General features: G+C 40.6%; 1 protein-coding gene across 1 annotated transcript in view; it reads right to left on the bottom strand.

Moving 5' to 3' along the window:
* SOAT1 (sterol O-acyltransferase 1) overlaps window positions 1-22,052 on the bottom strand; it is an 80,095-nt gene extending 58,043 nt beyond the window's left edge. Inside the window, exons 1-2 of the mRNA XM_046682951.1 lie at window positions 21,895-22,052; window positions 12,087-12,210 (exon numbers count right to left, since the gene is read on the bottom strand). Of these exons, the coding sequence (XP_046538907.1) occupies window positions 12,087-12,204 (118 nt within the window). The 5' untranslated portion in view covers window positions 12,205-12,210; window positions 21,895-22,052. The remainder of the gene's footprint in view (window positions 1-12,086; window positions 12,211-21,894) is intronic.
* Between the last annotated feature and the right edge of the window lie 573 nt (window positions 22,053-22,625).

Here is a 22,625-nt window from a genome sequence, read left to right as displayed (position 1 = left end):
ACAACTAGAATATCCAACTATGTACTGGGGGGGTTTGGGGAGAAGAAGAAGAAGAAAAAAGAGAAGATTGACAACAGACGTTAGCTCAGGTGCCAATCTTTAAAAAAAGAAAGAAAATGTGGTATATACATATAATGAAATATTTCAGACTTAAACAGAAAGGAAATCTTGTCACATGCTACAACACAGATGAACCTTGAAGAAGATATTATGCTAAGTGAATTAAGCCAGTCACAAAAAGACAAATACTGTAAGATTCCACTTATGTAAGGTATCTACAGTAGTCAAATTCATAGAAACAGAAAACAGAATGGTGGTTACCAGCGGCTGGGGGAAATAAGGATTTGTTTAACGGATACAGTTTTGGTTTTACAAGATGAAAAACTTCGGGAGATCTGCTGCACAACAAAGTGAATATGCTTAATGCTACTGAACTGTGCACTTAAAAATAGTTAAGATGGTAAACTGCTATGTATGTTCTTACCACTAAAAATTTAAAACATAATAGAGAGTGGGACCAAGATGGCGGAGTGAGTGGTCTTGTCTCTCCCCCGTCGAATCTACAACTAATTGGACATTCACTGAGTAACAAAGGATAACCAGATAGTATCTCAAGACGCCTAAGAATCTCATGCTACTATACATCTGAAGGCGGATGGACTTCCCCCTGGGAGGAGGTGGAAATAGGTGAAAACTCTCCAACCCCTGACCCCCGACCTCCAGACAGCCTAGTTCCTGCAGGAGGCTCTCTTCCAGCAGACTCCCCCATAGCATCGCCACACACCAAGGGCAGGAGTGTGCACTCACCAGCAGAGCAACGGTGGAAAAGGTGACAACAGCCCTACCCAAGCCCCCCGCGATTACACCTAAGCCCGGGGGAATCCCCAGGGTCCCGCACCCACCGGCAGGGAGGTCCTCTGCTCGCGATTAGCAGGGAGGCCCTGCCCAGCGTTCGGAACACCAGGAAGCTCCCTAGAGCAGCATTCCCCACAAGGCAGCAGCTTACAAGCCACCGCCAGGCCCACAGACTCTGGCCGTGTCCCAGACGAGGCAAGGGGCTCCCAGAGATCCCATGAGAGTGGAGTGGGGCAGAGTGGAGCCGTTTCTGGTGAAACGGCTACATAGCCCAGGGGGGAACTCCAGGTTCCTACAGCAGCCTCAGCAAAAGCTTCTGCACAGCACTAGTGGAGAGGTCCTGACTGGCAATCGCAAGGCAGGAAGGCCCTGGGGCAAAAGTAGCACAGCTAGGTGAGCTAACGACAGACTGCAGAAGATACCCGTAGCTCTGCTGGGACCTATAGTGGAGAAGTGTGATCTTGTGAGCTCTGTTAGGGACAAAGCGGCGATTATAGGTGATCCTGCTCCTGGCTACTGGGAAAGCCCACAACACTGCTGCAGACCACAAGGAGGGAGCGCGTCTAAGTGGGCTGCAACAGTAGGCACCAGTAGCCTGAGGCCCCCTTGCGATTGCCCCCACAATCGATGAGGGACCCCAGAGGACCACTGTGACTACGAGGAGGGGTACAAGTCCAGTCAGTAACAGCTGACAGGGTTCCTGGTTGGTGCAGTCTAAACAGCCGCCCCCCCCCCACACCAGTCGCAACAAGTAGAAGCAGCGACTAAACTCTATCTCTATGTGGTGGCACAAATCCACGCCATCAAGCAGTACAAAAAAATATATTAAATCTCCAGAACAGAAGGAAAATGATAAGCACCCAGAAAACAATCCCAAAGACAATGAAATCTATAACCTAAATGATGATGATTTCAAAACTGCCATTATTAAAAAACTTAACGAGTTAAAATAGAATTCAGATAGACAACTCAATGAGTTCAGGAGCTATGTCACAAAAGAGCTTGACACTATAAAGAAGAACCAATTAGAAATACTGGAGATGAAGAACACAATGGAGGAGATTAAGAAAAATCTGGACTCTCTGAACACTAGGGTCAGTATTATGGAGGAAAGAATTAGCAATTTGGAGGACAGGAATATAGAAATGCTGCAGACAGGGGAGGAGAGAGAACTAAGATTAAAAAGAAATGAAGAAATTCTCCGAGAATTATCCGACTCAGTTAGGAGATGCAACATAACGATTATAGGTATACCAGAGGGAGAAGAGAAGGAGAAGGGGGCAGAAGGCCTGTTCAAAGAAATAATAGCTGAGAACTCTCCAAACTTGGGAAGAGAGATGGAACTTCATGTGACAGAAGCCAATAGATCTCCAAACTTTATTAACGCAAGAAGACCAACCCCAAGACATATAGTAGTGAAACTAGCAAAAGTCAATGACAAAGAGAAAATACTAAGGGCAGCCAGGCATAAAAAAATAACTTACAAAGGAAACCCCATAAGGCTATCAGCAGATTTCTCAGGAGAGACCTTACCGGCTAGAAGAGATTGGAATGAAATATTCAAAACTCTGAAGGACAAAAACCTGCAGCCAAGAATACTCTACCCAGCGAAAATATCCTTCAAATACAATGGAGAAATAAAAACTTTCCCAGATAAACAAAAGTTAAGGGAGTTCATTGCCACAAAACCTCCTCTTCAAGAAATGCTCAGGAAGAACCTCATTCCTGAAAAATCAAAAAAAGGAAAGGGGTTACAAAATCCAGAACAAAGGAGATAAGCAGAAGGACAATAAGACAAAGTAACAGCTCTCCCTCAAGACAAAATGCAAAAGAACTGGAAAACAAGTGATAAAATGGCAACAGTACGTCCCCAGGTTTCAATAATCACTCTAAACGTAAATGGATTGAACTCTCCAATCAAAAGGCACAGAGTGGCAAGATGGATCAAAGAACAAGATCCAACAATATGCTGCCTCCAGGAAACACACCTCAGCTGCAAAGACAAACACAGACTCAAAGGGAAGGGATGGAAGACAATACTCCAAGCTAATAATGAACAAAAGAAAGCAGGTGTTGCCATACTTATATCAGACAAAGTAGACTTCAAAGCAAAACAGATAAAGAAAGACAAAGAGGGGCAGTATATAATGATAAAAGGGACGCTCCACCAAGATGGCATAACACTTATAAATATATACGCACCTAACACAGGGGCACCAAAATTCGTAAAGAAACTGTTAAAACTAAAAAGAGACATCAACAGCAATACAATAATAGTAGGGGACCTTAACACCACCAATGGACAGATCATCCAGACAGAAAATCAACAAGGAAATTATAGAATTAAACGAAAAATTAGATCAGATGGACCTAATAGATATATATAGGACACTTCATCCAAAAACAGCAGGTTACACATTCTTCTCAAGCGCTCTTGGAACATTCTCGAGGATAGACCATATCTTGGGAAACAAAGCAAGCATCAATAAGTTCAAGAGGGTTGAAATAATATCAAGCATCTTTTCTGATCATAATGCTATGAAACTAGAAATCAACTACAAGAACAAAGCTGGGAAAGGGCCAAAAATGTGGAGACTAAACAACATGCTACTGAACAAACAATGGATTATTGAAGAAATTAAAGAAGAAATCAAATATCATCTGGAGACAAGTGAAAATGAAAACACACCGTACCAAATGATTTGGGACGCAGCAAAGGCAGTCCTAAGAGGGAAATTTATTGCAATACAGGCTCACCTCAATAAGCAAGAAAAATCTTACATAAACAACCTCAAACAACACCTAGCGAAATTAGAAAAAGAAGAACAAACAAAGCCCAAAGTCAGTAGAAGGAGGGAAATAATAAAAACTAGAGCAGAAATAAATGATATTGAAACAAAAAAGACAGTGGAAAGGATCAATGAAACAAAGAGTTGGTTCTTCAAAAAAATTAACAAAATCGACAAACCCTTAGCCAGACTCACTAAAAAAAAAAAAAAAAGAGAGAGAAGTCTCAAATAAATAAAATTAGAAACGAGAGAGGAGAAATCACAACAGATACCAAAGAAATATAAAGGATCATAAGAGAATACTATGAAAAACTATATGCCAACAAATTGAACAACCTAGAAGAAATGGATAAATTCCTAGACTCATACAACCTACCCAAACTGAATCAGGAAGAAATAGAGAATCAGAAAAGACCAATCACAAGTAAAGAAATAGAAACAGTAATCAAAAACCTCCCCAAAAATAAGAGTCCAGGACCAGACGGCTTCTCTGGAGAATTCTACCAAACATTCAAAGAAGATTTAATACCTATCCTTCTCAAACTATTCCAGAAAATAGAGGAAGATGGAGCACTCCCTAATACATTCTACGAAGCCAACTTCACCCTGATCCCCAAACCTGACAAGGACAACACAAAGGAGGAAGACTACAAGCCAATATCACTGATGAACACAGACGCAAAAATCCTCAACAAAATTTTGGCAAACCGAATACAGCAATACATCAAAAAGATCATACACCATGATCAAGTAGGATTTATACCAGGGACACAGGGATGGTTCAACATCCGCAAGTCAATCAACGTGATTCACTACATTAACAAAATGAGAAACAAAAACCACATGATCATCTCAATAGATGCAGAGAAAGCATTTGACAAGATCCAACATCCATTTATGATAAAAACTCTCAATAAAATAGGTATAGAAAGTGCCTCAACATAATAAAGGCCATATATGACAAACCCACAGCCAACATCATACTCAACGGACAAAAACTGAAACCCATCCCTCTCAGAACAGGAACAAGACAAGGGTGCCCACTTTCACCACTCTTATTCAACATAGTACTGGAGGTTTTGGCCAGAGCAATTCGGCAGGAAAAAGAAATAAAAGGAATCCAAATAGGCAACGAAGAAGTAAAACTCTCACTGTTTGCAGACGACATGATCTTATATATAGAAAACCCCAAAGAAGCCATAGAAAAACTATCAGAAACAATCAACAACTACAGCAAAGTTGCAGGGTATAAAATCAACATACATGAATCAGTAGCATTTCTATATGCTAACAATGAACTAACAGAAAAGGATCTCAAGAACTCAATCCCATTCACGATCGCAACGAAAAGAATAAAATACCTTGGGATAAATTTAACCAAGGAAGTGAAAGATCTATACAACGAAAACTACAAGACCTTCTTGAAAGAAATCGACAACGACATAAAGAGATGGAACGACATTCCATGCACATGGATTGAAAGAATAAACATAGTTAAAATGTCCATACTACCTAAAGCAATCTACAGATTCAATGCTATCCCAATCAGAATTCCAATGTCATTCTTACAGAAATTGAACAAAGAATCCTAAAATTCATATGGGGCAACAAAAGACCCCGAATTGCTAAAGCAATCCTGAGAAAGAACAACAAAGCTGGAGGCATCACAATCCCTGACTTCAAAACATACTACAAAGCTACAGTAATCAAAACAGCATGGTACTGGTACAAAAACAGGTACACAGATCAATGGAACAGAATTGAAAGCCCAGAAATAAAACCACACATCTACGGACAGCTAATCTTTGACAAAGGAGCTGAGGGCATACAACGGAGGAAAGAAAGTCTCTTCAACAAATGGTGCTGGGAAAACTGGACAGCCACACATAAAAGAATGAAAATCAACCATTCTCTTTCACCATTTACTAAAATAAACTCAAAATGGATCAAAGACCTAAAGATTAGGCCTGAAACAATAAGTCTTCTAGAAGAGAATATGGCAGTACACTCTTTGACATCAGCTTCAAAAGAATCTTTTCGGACACCATAACCCCTCAGATGAGGGAAACAATAGAAAGAAGAAACAAATGGGACTTCATCAGACTAAAGAGCTTCTTCAAGGCAAGGGAAAACAGGATTGAAACAAAAAAACAGCCCACTAACTGGGAAAAAATATTCACAAGTTATTTATCCGACAAAGGGTTAATCTCCATAACATACAAAGAACTCACACAACTCAACAATAAAAAAATCAAACAACCCAATTACAAAATGGGCAGAGGACATGAACAGACATTTCTCCAAAGAAAATATACGGATGGCCAATAGACACATGAAAAGATGCTCATCATCACTAATCATCAGGGAAATGCGAATCAAAACTACACTAAGATATCACCTTACACCTGTTAGAATGGCAAAAAAATATCCAAAACCAGGAGTGACAAATGTTGGAGAGGCTGTGGAGAAAAGGGAACCCTCACACACTATTGGTGGGAATGCAAACTGGTGCAGCCACTATGGAAAACAGTATGGAGATTCCTCAAAAAGTTAAGAATAGATATACCTTATGACCCAGCCATTCCACTACTGGGTATCTATCCTAAGAATCTGAAATCAGCAATTCCAAAAGTTCCATGCACCCCTATCTTCATCGCAGCATTATTCACAATAGCCAAGTCATGGAACCAACCTCAGTGCCCAGCAACTGATGACTGGATAAAGAAGATGTGGTATATATATATACACAATGGAATACTACTCAGCCATAAAAAAGGACTAAGTCGTCCCATTCACAACAACATGGATAGACCTTGAGGGTATTATGTTGAGCGAAATAAGCCAGACTGAGAAAGACGAACCCTGTATGACTCCACTCATAGGTGGAAGTCAGTATATTGACAAGGAGATCTGATCGGTGGTTACCAGGGAAAAGGGGGGGTGGGGGGAGGGCACAAAGGGGGAAGTGGTATACCCACAACATGACTAACAAAAATGTACAACTGAAATCTCACAAGGTTGTAATCTATCATAACATTAATAAAAAAAAAAAAGGTACAAACTTCCAGTTATAAGATAAATAAAGTTTGGGAGTGTAAAAAAAAAAAAAACACACACAGATTTACCATATGACTCAACAACTCCACTTCTACATATATACCCAACAGCAGTGAAAACCTACATTCACACAAAGCTTTTCACAACAGCATTACTCCTAATAGCCAAAAATTGTAAATAACTCAAATAACTAAATGTTCATCAACTAAGGAATAAACAAAATGTGGTATATCCATACAACGGAATATTGTTCAGCCATAAAAAAGAATGAAGGACAGATACTAAAACATGGAAAACATTATGCTAAGTAAAAGAAGCCAGATAGCAAAGACCACATATTCTATGATTCCCCTTATATAAAATGCCCAGAACAGGCAAATCCAAAATGACAGGAAGCAGCTTAGTAGTTGCCAGGGCTGGGAGAAAGGGAGCATGGAAAGTGACAATGAATGGGCATGGGGTTCCTTTTTGGGGTGATAAAAATGTTGTGCAATTAAAAGTAATGATGTATACTGGCAACCACTGAATTCTACATCTTAAAATGACAAATTTTATACTATGTGAATAAAATCAATTAAAAAAATGAGGAGGAATGGGAGTAAAAAAGAGGAAAAGGAGAAGGGGCCAAAGGGAGAGAAGGGAGGAGAAAAAAGAAGAACAAGAGGAGAAAAGAAAACAAGGAGGGGAAGAAGAAAAAAAATGCCTAAACCAATCTCTACTTAAATTATACTTCCATATCTAGCATAAAGATAGAAGTGGTAAGTGGCAGAATACTGGGTCTAGAGAAGAATAAAGTTTAGCTTTTCCTGTTAAATTGCAGAGCCCTAACTTCTATTTACTTCTCCTAGAAGCGGACCATTCCACAGCCTATTACAAGAGATGCAAATCAGAAAGGAAAAGCAGAAAGGACAGGCAGGTACACTGTCATGCAAAGAGGCAGTGAGGAAGAAATAAGATTTTTAAAATTTAAACAGGCATAGTAACAACAAAAACACGAAGTGGTAAGTTTATAGAGTATAAGGTAAACGTTGCAATCCAGTACTATATCTCAAAATAAATATTTTTGGAAAAAATCCTCTGACCCTGCAATCCCTCTTTAGGCATCTGACAAATCTGTAAAGAAGTTCATTACCATTTGTTTATAGCAGAAAAAAACAGAAACAACTTAAATATTCATCAGAAAAACAATTAAATTGTATATGACAGATACAAAATAAAATACTTTGTAGCGAATTATCTACTACTTAACACTGGAAAGATGTCCACAATGTGTTAGAGACCTGAGTTACTAAAGAAGATATAAAATATTCTATTTATGTAAAATGTTAATAAGTTCATGGGAATGAAACATATCTGGAAGGACGCATATTCATTTCTCAAATGACAGAATTTCGAGCCTTTTCTGCTTTCTTTTTAATTTTTTTAAATTAAAATTTTTTGTTTTTTGAGGAAGATTAGTCCTGAACTAACATCTGCCACCAATCCTCCTCTTTTTGCTGAGGAAGACTGGCCCTGAGCTAACATCCATGCCCATCTTCCTCTACTTTATATATGGGATGCCTGCCACAGCATGGCTTGACAAGTCTGCACCCGGGATCCAAACTGGTAAACCCTGGGCCACCGAAGCGGAATGTGCAAAATTAACTGCTGCACCACCAGGCTGGCCCCCTGCTTTCTTTTTTATCCTTTTCTGCATATTTGGAATTAACTGAATAGTGCATGTACATCATAGCACAATAAAAACTTTTTTACATAAGCATGTATTACTTTTAAAATCAGGTAAGGAGGGGCCGCCCCAGTGGCACAGCGGTTAAGTGCGCACATCCCGCTTCCATGGCCCAGGATTGGCCAGTTCGGATCCCAGGTGTGGACATGGCACCGCTTGGCACGCCATGCTGTGTTAGGCGTCCCACATATAAAGTAGAAGAAGATGGGCATGGATGTTAGCTCAGGGCCAGTCTTCCTCAGCAAAAAGAGGAGGATTGGCAGCAGTTAGCTCAGGGCTGATCTTCCTCAAAAAAAAAAATCAGGTAATGATAACATTACTTTCAATTTAGACAAAAGGTTGTCTTCAGAACTGGTCTTATTTCAAACAAATGTCACAAACTACAAGAAAGCTAATTAATTATAATTTCACCTAATAGGCACTAGATAAATTAAAGATACTCTTATGAAAATGTAATTCAATAACCTAAAGGCTGGGTGACCATATAATTTATCAAACAAACTGGGACACTTCTGAGAATGCAAGGAGGCAACACACAGAATTACACTGGACACAGGGAAAACTGAGACTAACCTGAGCAAATTCAGACATAAAATCATCCTACCCATAGGTTACTAGATTTAGGAACCAGAGAATAAGAATTCAAGAATTACACAAGTTCAATGAAAAACATCGTTTGGACTATGTCATGAGCTACGTCAAAGTGACATATCACAAGACAGTTAGGTCTCAGAGCTCTTGCCGGTACTGCTCCTTAACTTGTGATGCCAATCAGTATTATCCAGCAAGGTTTCCAAACTTAACATTCCTGCAGCCTCGCACTGAGATTCAGATTCAGTAGATCTATAATGGGGTCCAAGAAACTGTTCTGGTTTGTTGGATGATTTCTTTTCTTTCTACAGGGATTTGTGCACAACCTCTGATGGTTAATTTTATGTGTCAACTTGACTGGGCTAAGGGATGCCCAGACAGCTGGTAAAACATTATTTCTGCCTGTGCCTGTGAGGGTGTTTCCAGAAGAGACGGGCATTTGAATCAGTAGACCCTCCCCAACACAGCAGGGCCTGAGTAGAACAAAAAGCAGAGGTCTGGCAAATTTTTTTTTTTTTTTTTTTGAGGAAGATTAGCCCTGAGCTAACTGCTGCCAATCCTCCTTTTTGCTGAGGAAGACTGGCCCTGAGCCAACATCCGTGCCCATCTTCCTCTACTTTCTATGTGAGATGCCTACCACAGCATGGCTTACCAAGTGGTGCCATGTCCGCACCCAGGATGCGAACCAGCAAACCCCAGGCCACCGAAGCACAACGTGCGAACTTAACAGCTGCGCCACCAGGCCGGCCCCGAATTTGCACTCTTGCTTGGACTGGGACATCCATCTTCTCCCACCCTAGTTCTCCGGCCTTCAGACTGGGGACTTACACCATCACATCCCTGATTCTCAGGTCTTTGAAGATTTTGGGTTTGGACTGGAACTGCACCATTGGCTTCCCTGGGCATCTAACATGCAGATGGCAGACAGAGCCAAACCCTCATAATAAATCTTCCTATATATCTGTATATATCCTATTGGTTCTGTTTCTCTGAAGGATTCTAACACACCCCAATTGAGAACTGCCACTAAGAACTGTGTCTCAAACTTTAACCTGCATATGAATCACCTTGGAACCTTATTAAAATGAAATTTTTATTCAATAAATGTGAGGTGGGGCATTTCTAACAAGCTCCCAGGCAGTGCAGATGCCCCTGGTTCTGGCTGGTGGGCCACACTGATTGACTGGCATGGCTTGGTGTCCTTGAAGCCCTTGCTACTCAAAGGCCGTATTTTACCTGTCTGCTTATTCCCCAAAGTGAACAAATGTTCAAGCGAAGAAACATATTCTATTTTCAGATCAGCATCGCGTATATTAAATCAAGGGGGCGCTCATACTTCTTGTTTTTGGCTAAACAATTCAATTTTTAATATCTGCCTTAAAACCTGGAATGATTAAAACAATGAACTAACACAATAAGGAGTAATGAAAATATGTAGAAATTAGAATAATTTTTAAAAGATTTTTAAAAACTGGGACATACAGGGGCCAGCCCAGTGGCATACTGGGTTAAGTTCGTGTGCTCTGCTTCAGTGGCCCTGCGTTCGTAGGTTTGGATCCTGAGCACAGACCTACACGCTGCTCATCAAGCCATGCTGTAGTGGCGTCCACGGACAAAAAGTAGAACAAGACTGGCACAGATGTTAGCTCAGGGACCACCTCCCTCAAGCAAAAAGAGGAAGATTGGCAACAGATGTTAGCTTACGGTTAATCTTCCTCACAAAAAAAAAATAAAACTGGGACATAAAGAGAAAAGTGAATCTAGTGACAGCAAGTTTCAAAGAAAAGTAATTTTTCTGTCTCCAAGACAGACAACCCAGATTATTATTACTCAGTCCCTAAATCATGGAAGGGGTAGGTCTCTACCCAATGTTGGCTTATAACCTTTGCACAAATTTTACATTTTAGATCACACTAAAACTAGCCCATATGCAATATAAATATTTCATAAATAGCTAATTAAAAGTCTAAAAATCAATAACCTTCATTATGCAAATTTAAGCAGCAACACTTATATTTCTGGTGGGATCCAGCTGCTATTTTTCTAATTAAATTTTACACAGGAAAAACAAAAGAACATTTCTGTATGAAAGAAGTCTCAGGATGCCAAAGACAACCTGTCTCAGAAACTTCCACCCCTATCTGCTAGCCAAAAAAGCTTCAAATTTCAAATCCTTGTTGAAATCAAATCTATACAAATGTCATTGCAAAAGCAAACATCCTGAGGCAACAGATGACATCAGTTGGAGCTGTGTTTACAGGTCTATCGATCTTAAGCACAACCTTGACCTTAACAACAAGCATTGTGTCATACTCTTATCTGTATCGATGCATTAAGAAAACTTGGATAGAAGAACTAATAAAACTCCCTAATCTCTTTCTCACCCAAGATTGATAGCGTACTACTGAATTAAGTTAGGTGGTCTGCTAATTACTCTCATTATGCTCATTACATCTAGTAGAAGAGTAATTAGTAGCACTTATTCATAATAATCTAATTACGTTGGGGGGTGGGTGTTCTCATTCATTTCACTCGCTCACTTAGAGCTCCATGAAGGCAAACACATCGTACTGTACGAACCATATTGATCACTCTGTAGCCGCAGCACCTAGCAGGGCATCGGTAATTATTGATAAGTTAGGTGGCTGAAGGAATGAATGAATGTATGGTATCTAAAATAGTAGATACCCAAAACACGTCTGTTGAATTAATTAAAAAGAAAGGGCTTATTTCCTAATTTCTTCTTTACCAGATATGTAAAACTCTATGTAATATAAATCCTAAATTAAAATATACATTGCCAACTCCACATACATCAACAAAGCTCACTTCTATGAGATGTGCAGCAAGTCACACATCAGTGTCACCAGTAGTATCTAAGGCGGCTGTGACTGGCACTTCAACCAAAGTGCTCCTTTCAACATATTGTTCTCTTCTATACCTTTACACAGTGCCTCACAACATATTCATTTATAATAAACAGAGTTAAAGAGATGTCAATCCCTGTTCTAGAACATACATTTGTTCTCTATTTCATTAATTCACCTCAAAAAAATTAAAAGCCTCACCATTACTAGGTGTCTCTAGGGACTCCTCTGAAGAGTTTCTCTCCTCTTCACTTTCCTCAAGATTTTCATCGGACTTTGACAGCCGTTTTCTTAGACACATTTTCTCTTCACCCACCATTGTTGTCTAGGAAAGAAGACATAAAAAGCTTTGAACTAAGTATCTGGCTTAGGTGAATTTCACAATATCACCATATTTAGGGAAGGTGAAAAATGATACATTCTCTTCCTTTTGTTTTACTTTAGTCATGTTTAAGCAGTTTCTGAGCACAAAATACTATGACAAATTTGAAGAAATTAGTCCTTATAAGTAATTGGTTGGTTTAAGACCCTTATTTAAGCATGGCCCCCATTCTTAAAGAACAATTTAGTTAAATAAAAAAGGCATAAATATATGAAAAATTAAGAACAACAAAAAGAAAGTACAAAGATGCCACAAAGTAGTATGATCAATAGTCACGTCAATGGTAAAAATAATGAATACCTGAAGTTCAGAGACAGAAGAGATTATTAAGAGATGTAAAGAGTTTCACAGAAAAGAAGTTATTTGAACTGAGTCTTGAAGGATGAGAAGAGAGCACTCCATGGGTGAGAAAGGGTTAAAACAAAGTCCTTAATAAGCCCTGTCCAGGGGTGCGTGACTGATCAGACTCCTTTACCAGAGGACAACAAAGAGGCTCTTGTTGAGTATCTATTAAGTGTAACGACACTGCTGGGGGCTTTAAGTTTTCTCATTGAATCTTCATAACTCTGCAACCTGTGTCAGATCCAAACTACAAACACTACTATTTGAACTTCTTTTTTTAAGTTGCTAAAATTTTAGTAGATCAATAAGATTCAATTAAAAGGAACCTAGGAAGGAGGTCAGGGCAACTGATAAATTTGAAAGTCATTTGTCTAACAGTGACAGAGGAAGCCAGCAGAGCATCTAACTCTCCAACAGAAAAGATTAGAGAAGTGAGAACTGACAACCAACTATGAGGGATGCCCTCAAAGTAAGACAGGAAGAAGGAGAAAAGAAATCAGGGGAGAAACAATAGAAAGATGCAAAAAGAGCCAAGACGTTTCAAAAAGGAAGGATAACACAGGGAATAATGTGGAAATAAAAACAGGGACTCTACTTTTGAGTGTTCTGTGCTTTACATGTATTACACATTTTAATCTCAATCTAATCTTTAAATTAGGTACTATTATTATTCCCCAACTATTGTCTTTGGTCATCATGTCTTCTAATATACTCTTTCCAATCTCGAGAAAGCTGGTTCTCCTCTGCCCTTTCTTTACCTAGCTAACCCTACTCACCCTTCAAAGTAAGAGTCACAGCAGCAGGAACAGCAGCAGCTTTGACTTAATGACCAGCCATTATGTACCCACCAGGCACTGTGCTGCCAAGTCCTTTATATTTTCTTATTCAGTCTTTACAATCTTGGAAAGTAGGTATTATCCTCATTTTACAGATGAGAAAAATATAGTTTACGGAGGTGATTTAACTTGCCCCAAATCATATAATTCTCCAACAGCAGAACTGCGATTCAAAACCAGAACTACTGGATCCCACAGCCTACCCAGTAATCACCAGATGGCCTTGCCTCGGATTCACGCTACCATACTCAGACAGCAATACTATCTGCCTCTGACACTGAGCATAAGCTTCTCAAAAACAGGGACCATATGGTATTTTCCCTTTGAATCCCCAAAATCTAGTGGGGAGTATCTGGAGCACAAGAGGCGTGCATTAGTACAGAAAGTGAATCTCAGTTAATACCACAACCCATTATTCTAATAGGACACTGCTCTAAACTTAAGAGAATCAAGAGGAAAACATATGCCAGGAGGATGCCAACGAGCATCATCGTTACTGGTAACAGCCTTATACACCCTACTCAACAACAACATCTACAACGATTGTTCTTAATTGGGGTTGGGGGCCCCCCTAGACTCAGGACTCCTATAGGTATGCAAAAACGACTTCAAACATTTCAATAACTGAAATAAACAATTATACACTTATCACACAAAACAAGCAACACATTACTTCCGTTTTGGCTGAATCTATTATCAACCCAGTGAAAAATCAGTTATGATGATTAAAAGCACTAATTAAGAGGTGAAAATAGTACTTAAGAAACCAAATTTCAGAGACAAATAAATGCTGTTTAACAGGACAAAAGGAAAAAATTTACAGCTGAGTACCCTGCACAACAATGAAAAAATTAAAGGAGTCCTTAGTGATGAGATTAGGAACCATCAGTCTACTTTAGAGAACAAAGACTTCCAAAGCTAAAACACAGGAACTACTGAGTTTGCACAATTACACAGAGTTTAATCTACTCATTTTAGAAGTGAGCCAAAGAAGAAAACATTAACTCTTCTTTAACAAAAATCTTTCTATCATAGTCTGTACTTATATCTTTGGTCTCAATTTCCTCTACTTAGCAGGAAGGGAGAAGTGTAATACAGTGGAAAGGCACAGGATTTGGAATCAGAACACCAAGAGGTGGTTTACATCCCTGCTCCATCATAGCACTGTGTCCTCAGGTAAACCCGCATCCCCTCTGAATCTGTTTCTTCTTCTAGAAATTAAAGGTAAATACTACTGCAGAGAACCACGACAACAAAAAAAGATAATATACACTCAAGTGCCAACATTATATTATTAACCACCAACTTTAAAAAATTAACTAAGTGACCTGATACCTACATAGCTAACTCTATATGCTAAATGACACAAACATTAAGTCATATCATCCCTCAAATTTTACTTGTGTTTGCTTTTAAGATGTACTAGATGGGCCGGCCCCCTGGCCAAGTGGTTAATTTCATGCACTCCGCTGCGGCGGCCCAGGGTTTCCCAGTTTGGATCCTGGGTGCAGACATGGCACCGCTCATCAGGCCATGCTGAGGCAGCGTCCCACATAACACAATCAGAAGGACCTACAACGAGAATATACAAGTACATACTGGGGGGCTTTGAGGAGAAGAAAAAAAAATGGCAACAATTGTTAGCTCAGGTGCCAATCTTAAAAAAAAACTAATAATTAAAAAAAAAAAAAGATGTACTAGATGAGGGTAAATAAAGTACCATAATTATATACTTTCTCAAATGCAGCTCAAACATCATATGGTTTCCAAGAAAATATTAACAAATTTTATCACTGTCATACATACAGATGTTAGGAAGGAGAACTCTTACTGAAAATGGCTCACCTCAATTTTGACCAAATCCTCGGATCATATAAATCATAAGATTAAGAGATGATGTCTGAATTGAGCTCCTCCTGCCATGCATGTCAGTTAATAGTACATGGCTGGTATTGCAGAAAACAGAGGCAAATCGGAGTAATGCTCAGCTCAATTGTTCCTTCTCTATAGACAGATGGATCATTTTGGCCTCTGTGTGGAGAGCAGACCACAACGAGGGCGAGAGCGTAAGTTAGGGACCAGTTAACAGACTACTGCAATTGTCCAGGTGAGAGATGAAGGACAGCTGAATTTTTTGACCACTCATCTAAAAGAGGACTGTGAATCTATCCCCTTATCAACCTAAACACTAGCTAGGCAAACTACTTCAGCTGTCATAAAGTCCAACATTCAAACAGTAATTAATGCTAAATGGTTTCTAAGCGCTAACATGGATCACTGCCCTTATATGTGAAGTGTACCATGGTTTTTTCTTGACCTCTCATTAAGACAGGACCTGGAGGGAGAGTTATCCTCCTTGTTTCCCATTAATTTCAGGTCACAGTTCCTCCTTCCCTTCCTGAAATACCTCAGCCGGATTCTTATACCTGGTACCTCTCCTCATTGCAAGTATGTACTATCTTCCTGGTCACTGCCCTCACTCATTGAGGATGTGAACACCTCACTCACTGCCCCCACTCTACCACTAATCCTTCCACACTTCTTTCACTTCAACATTCATGTACTTTGGTCCATCCAACGCCCTGGCCTCCAGGCTCCTTGACTACTACTTGTCTCCAACAAACTGTTCTTACGTCCCAGTCACTCCTTCCCCTAGAACTTAGTTACTAATAACTGCACCAGGTCCAAAATTCTGATTTCCAGCATCTAACCCTCTGAACACCACCAGTTCACTTACTCGAATACCTCCCCATCAATTCTCTAATACCCTTCTCCTCCCAACAGGCCCACACTTCCCTGAGCTCCAGACTCACCTCCAAAGGCTTACCTGACACTTTCACATAGATGTCTTATAGGCATCTCAAACTTACCATGACCAAAACTGAACTACCAACGCTCCTTCCAATTCCATTCTTCTCACTGTCTTCCCCACCTCAGTTAAGACTAACAGTCACTCTTTGTCCAGATCAAAAGAAAAAAGAAAACCCTAGAAGTCACTCTTGATTCTTTACTATCCCTTATCCAATCCAACAGCAAGTCTATTTCACTCAGCCTTCAAAACACATATCCAATTCTAACCTCTTCTCGCCACATCCACCACCTTCACCATACCTCTCTCAGCTCTCACTGCAGTAGCCTCCTAACTAGACTCTCTTCATTTTCTCCCTTCTGGTCTATTTTTTAACACAGCACCCAGAGTAATCCTTCTAAAGAGTAAGTCAGAGCAAGGTACTCCCCTGCTCAAAATCCTTCAAACATCAGATTTTGTTCTAAGTTCTCACCATTGTCTAGGATTTTGTTCTAACTCCTCCATGATCTGCCACTCGCTTCCCCAAGCCCTACCCCAGCACCCTGAACCTCCTCAGTTCTCTCACTAGCTCTGTTCTGGCCTTCTGTGTTTCTTGAACAAGCTAAATTCACTCCCATTTCAAGTTCTTTGATACTTCCTCTGTCTGGAACATCTCCTTCAGGTACCCTCAGGGCTTTCTCCTTCACCTCATTCAAATTCTCTGCTCAAATGTCCCCTCCTCAGGGACTCCTAAGTCTACTCTAACTAAATACTCTCGCACCCTGTTACTCTTATCCCTTATATGCTGCTTTATTTTTCTTCAGAGTACTTACTGCCCAATACATTACAGCATTTATTGTCTGTCTACCCCACAAGACTGTAAAGCCCCATGAAAAGTGGAGTTGTCTTGTTCATCATTTTATCCAAGTATCTACAACTGTGCCTAGAACACAGTCTGCACTTAACACACATTGAAAATGAATTAATAGTTACCAAGCATTTTCACATACATTAAGGAAATAAAAAATTGCCATTCACATGTTCATGAAACAATCATTAATAGGCTAGTAAGAGAATTGGAACTGATGTTTGCTTTTATTTCTAACTTTGCCTGTCAATACTAAAAAATAAATACAACACAGTTAGTGAAGACATTTACCTAGTTTGAGATTCAAGTTGTGTGTATCTATACATAAAAATGATCCGCTCTAGAGCTTAAGGCTTTTCAATAACATCTACCATTCAGGACCCAATTCTAAACTTAGGTAGTCTAGGAGACTGAAAAACAATTTGCTGACAAATGCCATGCCCCTTACTCCACCGGAAAATCTCTCAAACTTCAGAGACTGTTCTGAAACAAATTCAAATAGTTAGAATAAACATTATTAGAATTGCTATACTCTGATAGGACCTCGTGCACATTATTACCTCCTTTAATCCTAAGACTAACCCTATGAGGTAGGTAACCTTGTTCCCATTTTCAAAGAGAAAAAGGAGTGACTGCCAGAAGCATAACTATAGATAACAGTAAAGATAGAAAACTTTAAAAGTAGAAATCAACATTAAAAAAGAAAGAGAGCAAGCATAGGTCTTTTAGTGCAGGACCAAACGTGTTGTTTCTGATGAGCCCCCAATACATCACTGTATCAAAGCAGACCTCAGCTGAAGTTCACGCTTTAACAACCATGGCACATCTGAAAAGGGCTATGGTAGTTTAAACATAGAAGGCAAAGAAAAAATTTTTAATTTGCATTGAAATTATTCTTTTTTAAGTTCTGACACTTAAAAGATATGTGCCAATTATCTGAAAAGTCATGTCTATAAAGCTTCTCTTTCTACAATCATGTTGGATAAATGTGTTTTAATAATACAGAGGTCTATCTCATTGTATTCACACACACACACACACACACGCACAAACTCTATCAGGAGAAGGCATAACTAACCACTTAGGGAAGTCAAACAAGTCCTCATGGAGGAGGTGACATTAGAGCCAGAGTTCAAAACAGGAATAGAAGTTTGCTAAGCATCAAAACAGGATGGGAGGGAGAGCAGTCTACAAAAAAGATGAAAAAAGTACAGACCTTGGTGACAGATTCATTATTTCAAACATTTTATTGAGGTCTACAACATGCCAGGCCCTGGGATGCAAAGATAACTACAACTGTTAGTGCCCTCAAGGAGTGAAAATCTAGTGGACGAAAGACATAAAAATATAATTATAACATCTAGTGGTATTACAGAACAGTAATTGAGATGCATGTAGAGTATCAAAGGAAAACAGGCCTGGTGCCCAACAGCACTGAGGGGCAATTAGGAAGCCTTCTCTGAAGAAGGTAAAATCTGAGTTAATTAATCTTGAAGAGAAGGACTAAGGCTGGAGCACAGGGTACAGGAAGGGCAAGGACAAAAGGTCAAGGGCCCTTAAGGAGTTTGGAACTTAACACATAAACAAGCTGGCAGAGGTTTTTCAACAGGATGGTGACTTGCTATTTGTCTTAGAGTAAGATAACTCAAGCAACCTTATGGAGGATGTGCTGGAGAAAGGAGAGACTGGCAGGGAGAACAATGAGATCACACAAAAAACGAAAAAGCCTTGAAGTAAGCCTCAGGTGACATGCGTTTATTAAATGAACAAATGATTTCATGAAGACAACATTAAGGGAGATAAGAGAAATTTATAAACATTAAGCTGAGGCATCTATGAACTATCCAGGTGGCCTCAGTTGGAAATAACAGATCCCAAGCGAGATTTCTAATTCAGCTGACTAAGGCTGTGGTGTGGCATTAAACTAAGTAACTACAGGAGAAGAGAAAGGAGTAGGTGAACTCAATATGATGTGCCTGTGGGTCAGCCAAGTGATGATGACCAATAGGCAGATGAATATGCAAGTGTGCCCTGAAGACAGGAATCTGGATTCATCAGTGTACTGGCAGCAGCTAAGGCCAAGGCACAGGAAGGAACTCTCCCAGTTAGAGACCATAAATCAAGAAAAGAGGTTACCTAGGAAATAATATAAAGCTAACATTTACCTAGTACTTACTATGGCTCATTTAACCTCACAACAACCTATGCAGTAGATACTATTATTCCATTTTACAAGTGGTTAAGTAATTTTCCCAGTATTACAAGGCAGTTAACTAACAGTAAAAAAGCAAGGCCTAGGAGAGATTAGAAGAGAATCAGGAGCAGGCAATGTTCAAAATCAAGTCAGGATTCAAGAGGTAATCTATGGTATATCATGGAAAATTCAAGCAGGACCAAAAAAAAGGGAGAAAAAAAGGGGAGAGCGTAACACGGGATATTTTCACAATTTGAGAACATTAACAGCTACGACTTACTTGTACAATCAGTTTGGGGAAGAAGTACAAAGAAATATACTGGATGGGGTTGCAAAATGAATTGAGGAAGTAGAAAAGTGATCATAAGACTAGTCTCTCCAGTCGTTCAGCAGTAAAACCACCAGGTGCTAATGTTTACTAAGCCAGTAACATTTACAGTGCTGGGCGCCAGGGTGGGGGCATCACACATCTCATTTCACATTTCCACTCTAAATTCGGAAATACTATGAAACTTGTTAAAACTCACATAGCCAGTAAGCGACAGTGGAAACTGAGTTTCCAAATTTAAAAATTTGTTGGAATTTATACCTAAGGTGACGCAAAGCTGACTAAACAGCTATTTGAAAAACAACACAGTGATTGAACAACTATTTAAGAATCCAATCTGTACACTGGTTTTGTAATGTTCAGTGTGACAGTATCTAACTTATCCTAAGAAAGCAAAACAGAAAGAACCCGTTTGAGAAACAAATGAACCATATGGGAAACAAGTGTCCCGCTTGAGCCTGCTTGCAGTGTTCCTATTAATAAAGCTTTTAAAAGAACCTATAAATCTATAAAACAAATAAATATTGAGCAGCTGCTCTCGGTGAAGAATTTTGCTCGATCACTCCCAAGTTCAGTGGGGGGAAAGAGAGACAACCACAAACAAATTTACAATCTAAAACATAAAATTTCTCCCTCTTCCTTCCAAACAATGGTTCACCCTAGTACAACCCTACAATATTTATATATCAAAGAGCTGGGTCATCCAATCAATTAGCAAAACTAAAGAACACAGACAAATTCTATTTACATCTGTATTGTCAGTATAATCATTTATCCAAGGTGATAAATTCCAAAAATAAATTTTGTTAACTGGACTTTGTTTAAAACTTTTTCCATTTCCTTTCCAAAGCCATCAGGCACTCTTCCCTAGTTAATATTTCCCACTCAAAAGTTCCCTCCTCTGCCCTCCAAATCCTTCATTCTTTCATTGTGCCAAGGGCTGGGCGAGACTCTGATAATTAAGACATAAATAAGATGGACTAGTCTAGCCTTCATGAAATGTACATGATAGCAGAGCCACCAACGGAAGCATCTAAGTAACTTTAACAACTCATACAATTGATGATTTACTGCTGCTAAGGAAAGCAAAGTGCTAGGAGGGCTTCACAGGGATACGACGGGCTTCTTGAGGAAGTCATATGTGATGTGGGCTGATAATCCAGGAACGCATAGGCGTTGGGGGCAGGGAGAGAATAAGGCGTCAGAGGTGGAAGAAACGCCTAGACACCAGGAGACAGCAAAGAGGCCTTCTTAGAACAAAAATAAAAACCTGTGTGGCTTGTGCCCAGACAGGAGGGAGGAAGATGGCCGATGATGAACTGGAGATAGAAAGAGTGGCAGCAGTATTTTGATATTTATCCTAAAAGAACGCAAACTCTTTGAGAGTTCTAAGCTCGTGATGCACTGAGACACGTGCATTTTTAAACGATTACTCTTGAACGCCTGGGGGGCCCCTTCGCAAATCCATTCTCTGGCCTAGACAACACTCAAACTCCCTTAAAAGTCATTCACCGATGCGGCCCAACTTAAAGCAAAAAAAAAAAAAAAAAAAAAGCTTCAAGCTGAAGTCTACGTCAAGGGAAAAGCAAACACTCTGAAAAAAGGTAGTTTAAAGAGACGGCAACCACTTAAATAATAAGCGACCAATGAATTTAATCTATATGTAAATATGGAGAACAGAGTTTACAGCTGCTTCTCGCTTACAAATAACTTTTAAATAGATATGTCATTTAAAGCGCACGGCCATTAACATTTAAGAAGGACAGAAACGTAATTACATCCTAAGAGGTACAAATAAAATACGAGCTTGATTCAAGGCTTTGGTGCCCACGCAGATTTGGATGTCCTGAAGCGCCATCCATCCCGTCACAACACACTTTCTTCCCACATCAATTAGAAGATGACTTCCTGAGTGCATTTTTGGTTCCGTTTTTTAAGCCATTAAATGGCTTCTAATTCCTAACTTTCTTTACTACCGGCTTGAGAGACGCCACAGGATCTGGGAGACACTGAAAAAACCTCCAAGGTTTAAAAGGCTGCCGCGTTCTGGGCGCCCGAAGGTAACTTCCTCGCCCTCCCCATCCCCCAAACTCGCCAGGACGGGGGAGCCTCGCCCTCGGCGGCCGCCGGCCGCCTCCCCAGCTCCTCAGCCCAGGACGCGGCCAGGCCAACCGGGCCCGAGGCGCGGCCGCCGCCTCTGTCCCCTTCCTCTCCGGCTGAGGCGGGCGGACCCAGGCGGGAAGTGAGGGGCTCGGGGAGCGTGGGCTTTACCTGGGGCCGCAGCCCGGCAGCGGGTACCTCGGCCAGGAGGGTAAAGCCGGGAAGCAGCAGCGCGCGGCGGGCAGCGAGGTCGCCTCCCGATCGCTCTCCGGACGCCCAAGACTCGCAGCGCAGCCAGCGCCCCGCAGACGCAAATAAAGCGCCCGACTGCCCGGCCCCTCCGCCCCCGGCCTCGCAGCCCGCTACGCTGCGTCACGCGCACGGCCCGCGCCGGCTCCCGATTTCATTGGTGGCCGCCCAAGGCCGCCCCGCCCCTTCGCGCGGCTGGAGCGCCCGCTGGCCTTGGCGCCCGGGGAGGGGCGCTTCGCGCGGGCAAGTCGGGACCCCGCCTGCTTGCTTTCCGTTTCTTCCCCAGCGGTTCCGTGTGGGGCAGACAGGGGACCGAGACAACTTTCTGCAAGCCCGAAACGGCACCCTGCCTGGTAGCACGGGACTGGCGAGTGTGGTGCCTTTTCTAGAGGCTCCAAGAGCCGCTTGTGGAACTGTGGATCATTTCAGTTTGAACCGACCCTCTAGGAACAAAATACCAGTAACAAGCAGCTTTGTCATGGGACGCTTTGATGCTTTGTAGACTGAACTTGACTCTGTCCTTCAGCATAGACAAACTAATAAGGACACAGTAAGATAAGTGCAATAATGGGGCAATTAAGTAATTCAAAAGGGGACTTCATAATCAAAGAAAAAGTGATGCAGAGATTTAGGACATAGATTAGAGACAACAG

Source organism: Equus quagga, chromosome 13 (assembly GCF_021613505.1).
Source record: "Equus quagga isolate Etosha38 chromosome 13, UCLA_HA_Equagga_1.0, whole genome shotgun sequence".
Classification (NCBI taxonomy): Eukaryota; Metazoa; Chordata; class Mammalia; order Perissodactyla; family Equidae; genus Equus; species Equus quagga.
This window is presented reverse-complemented; position numbering and strand designations above follow the sequence as displayed.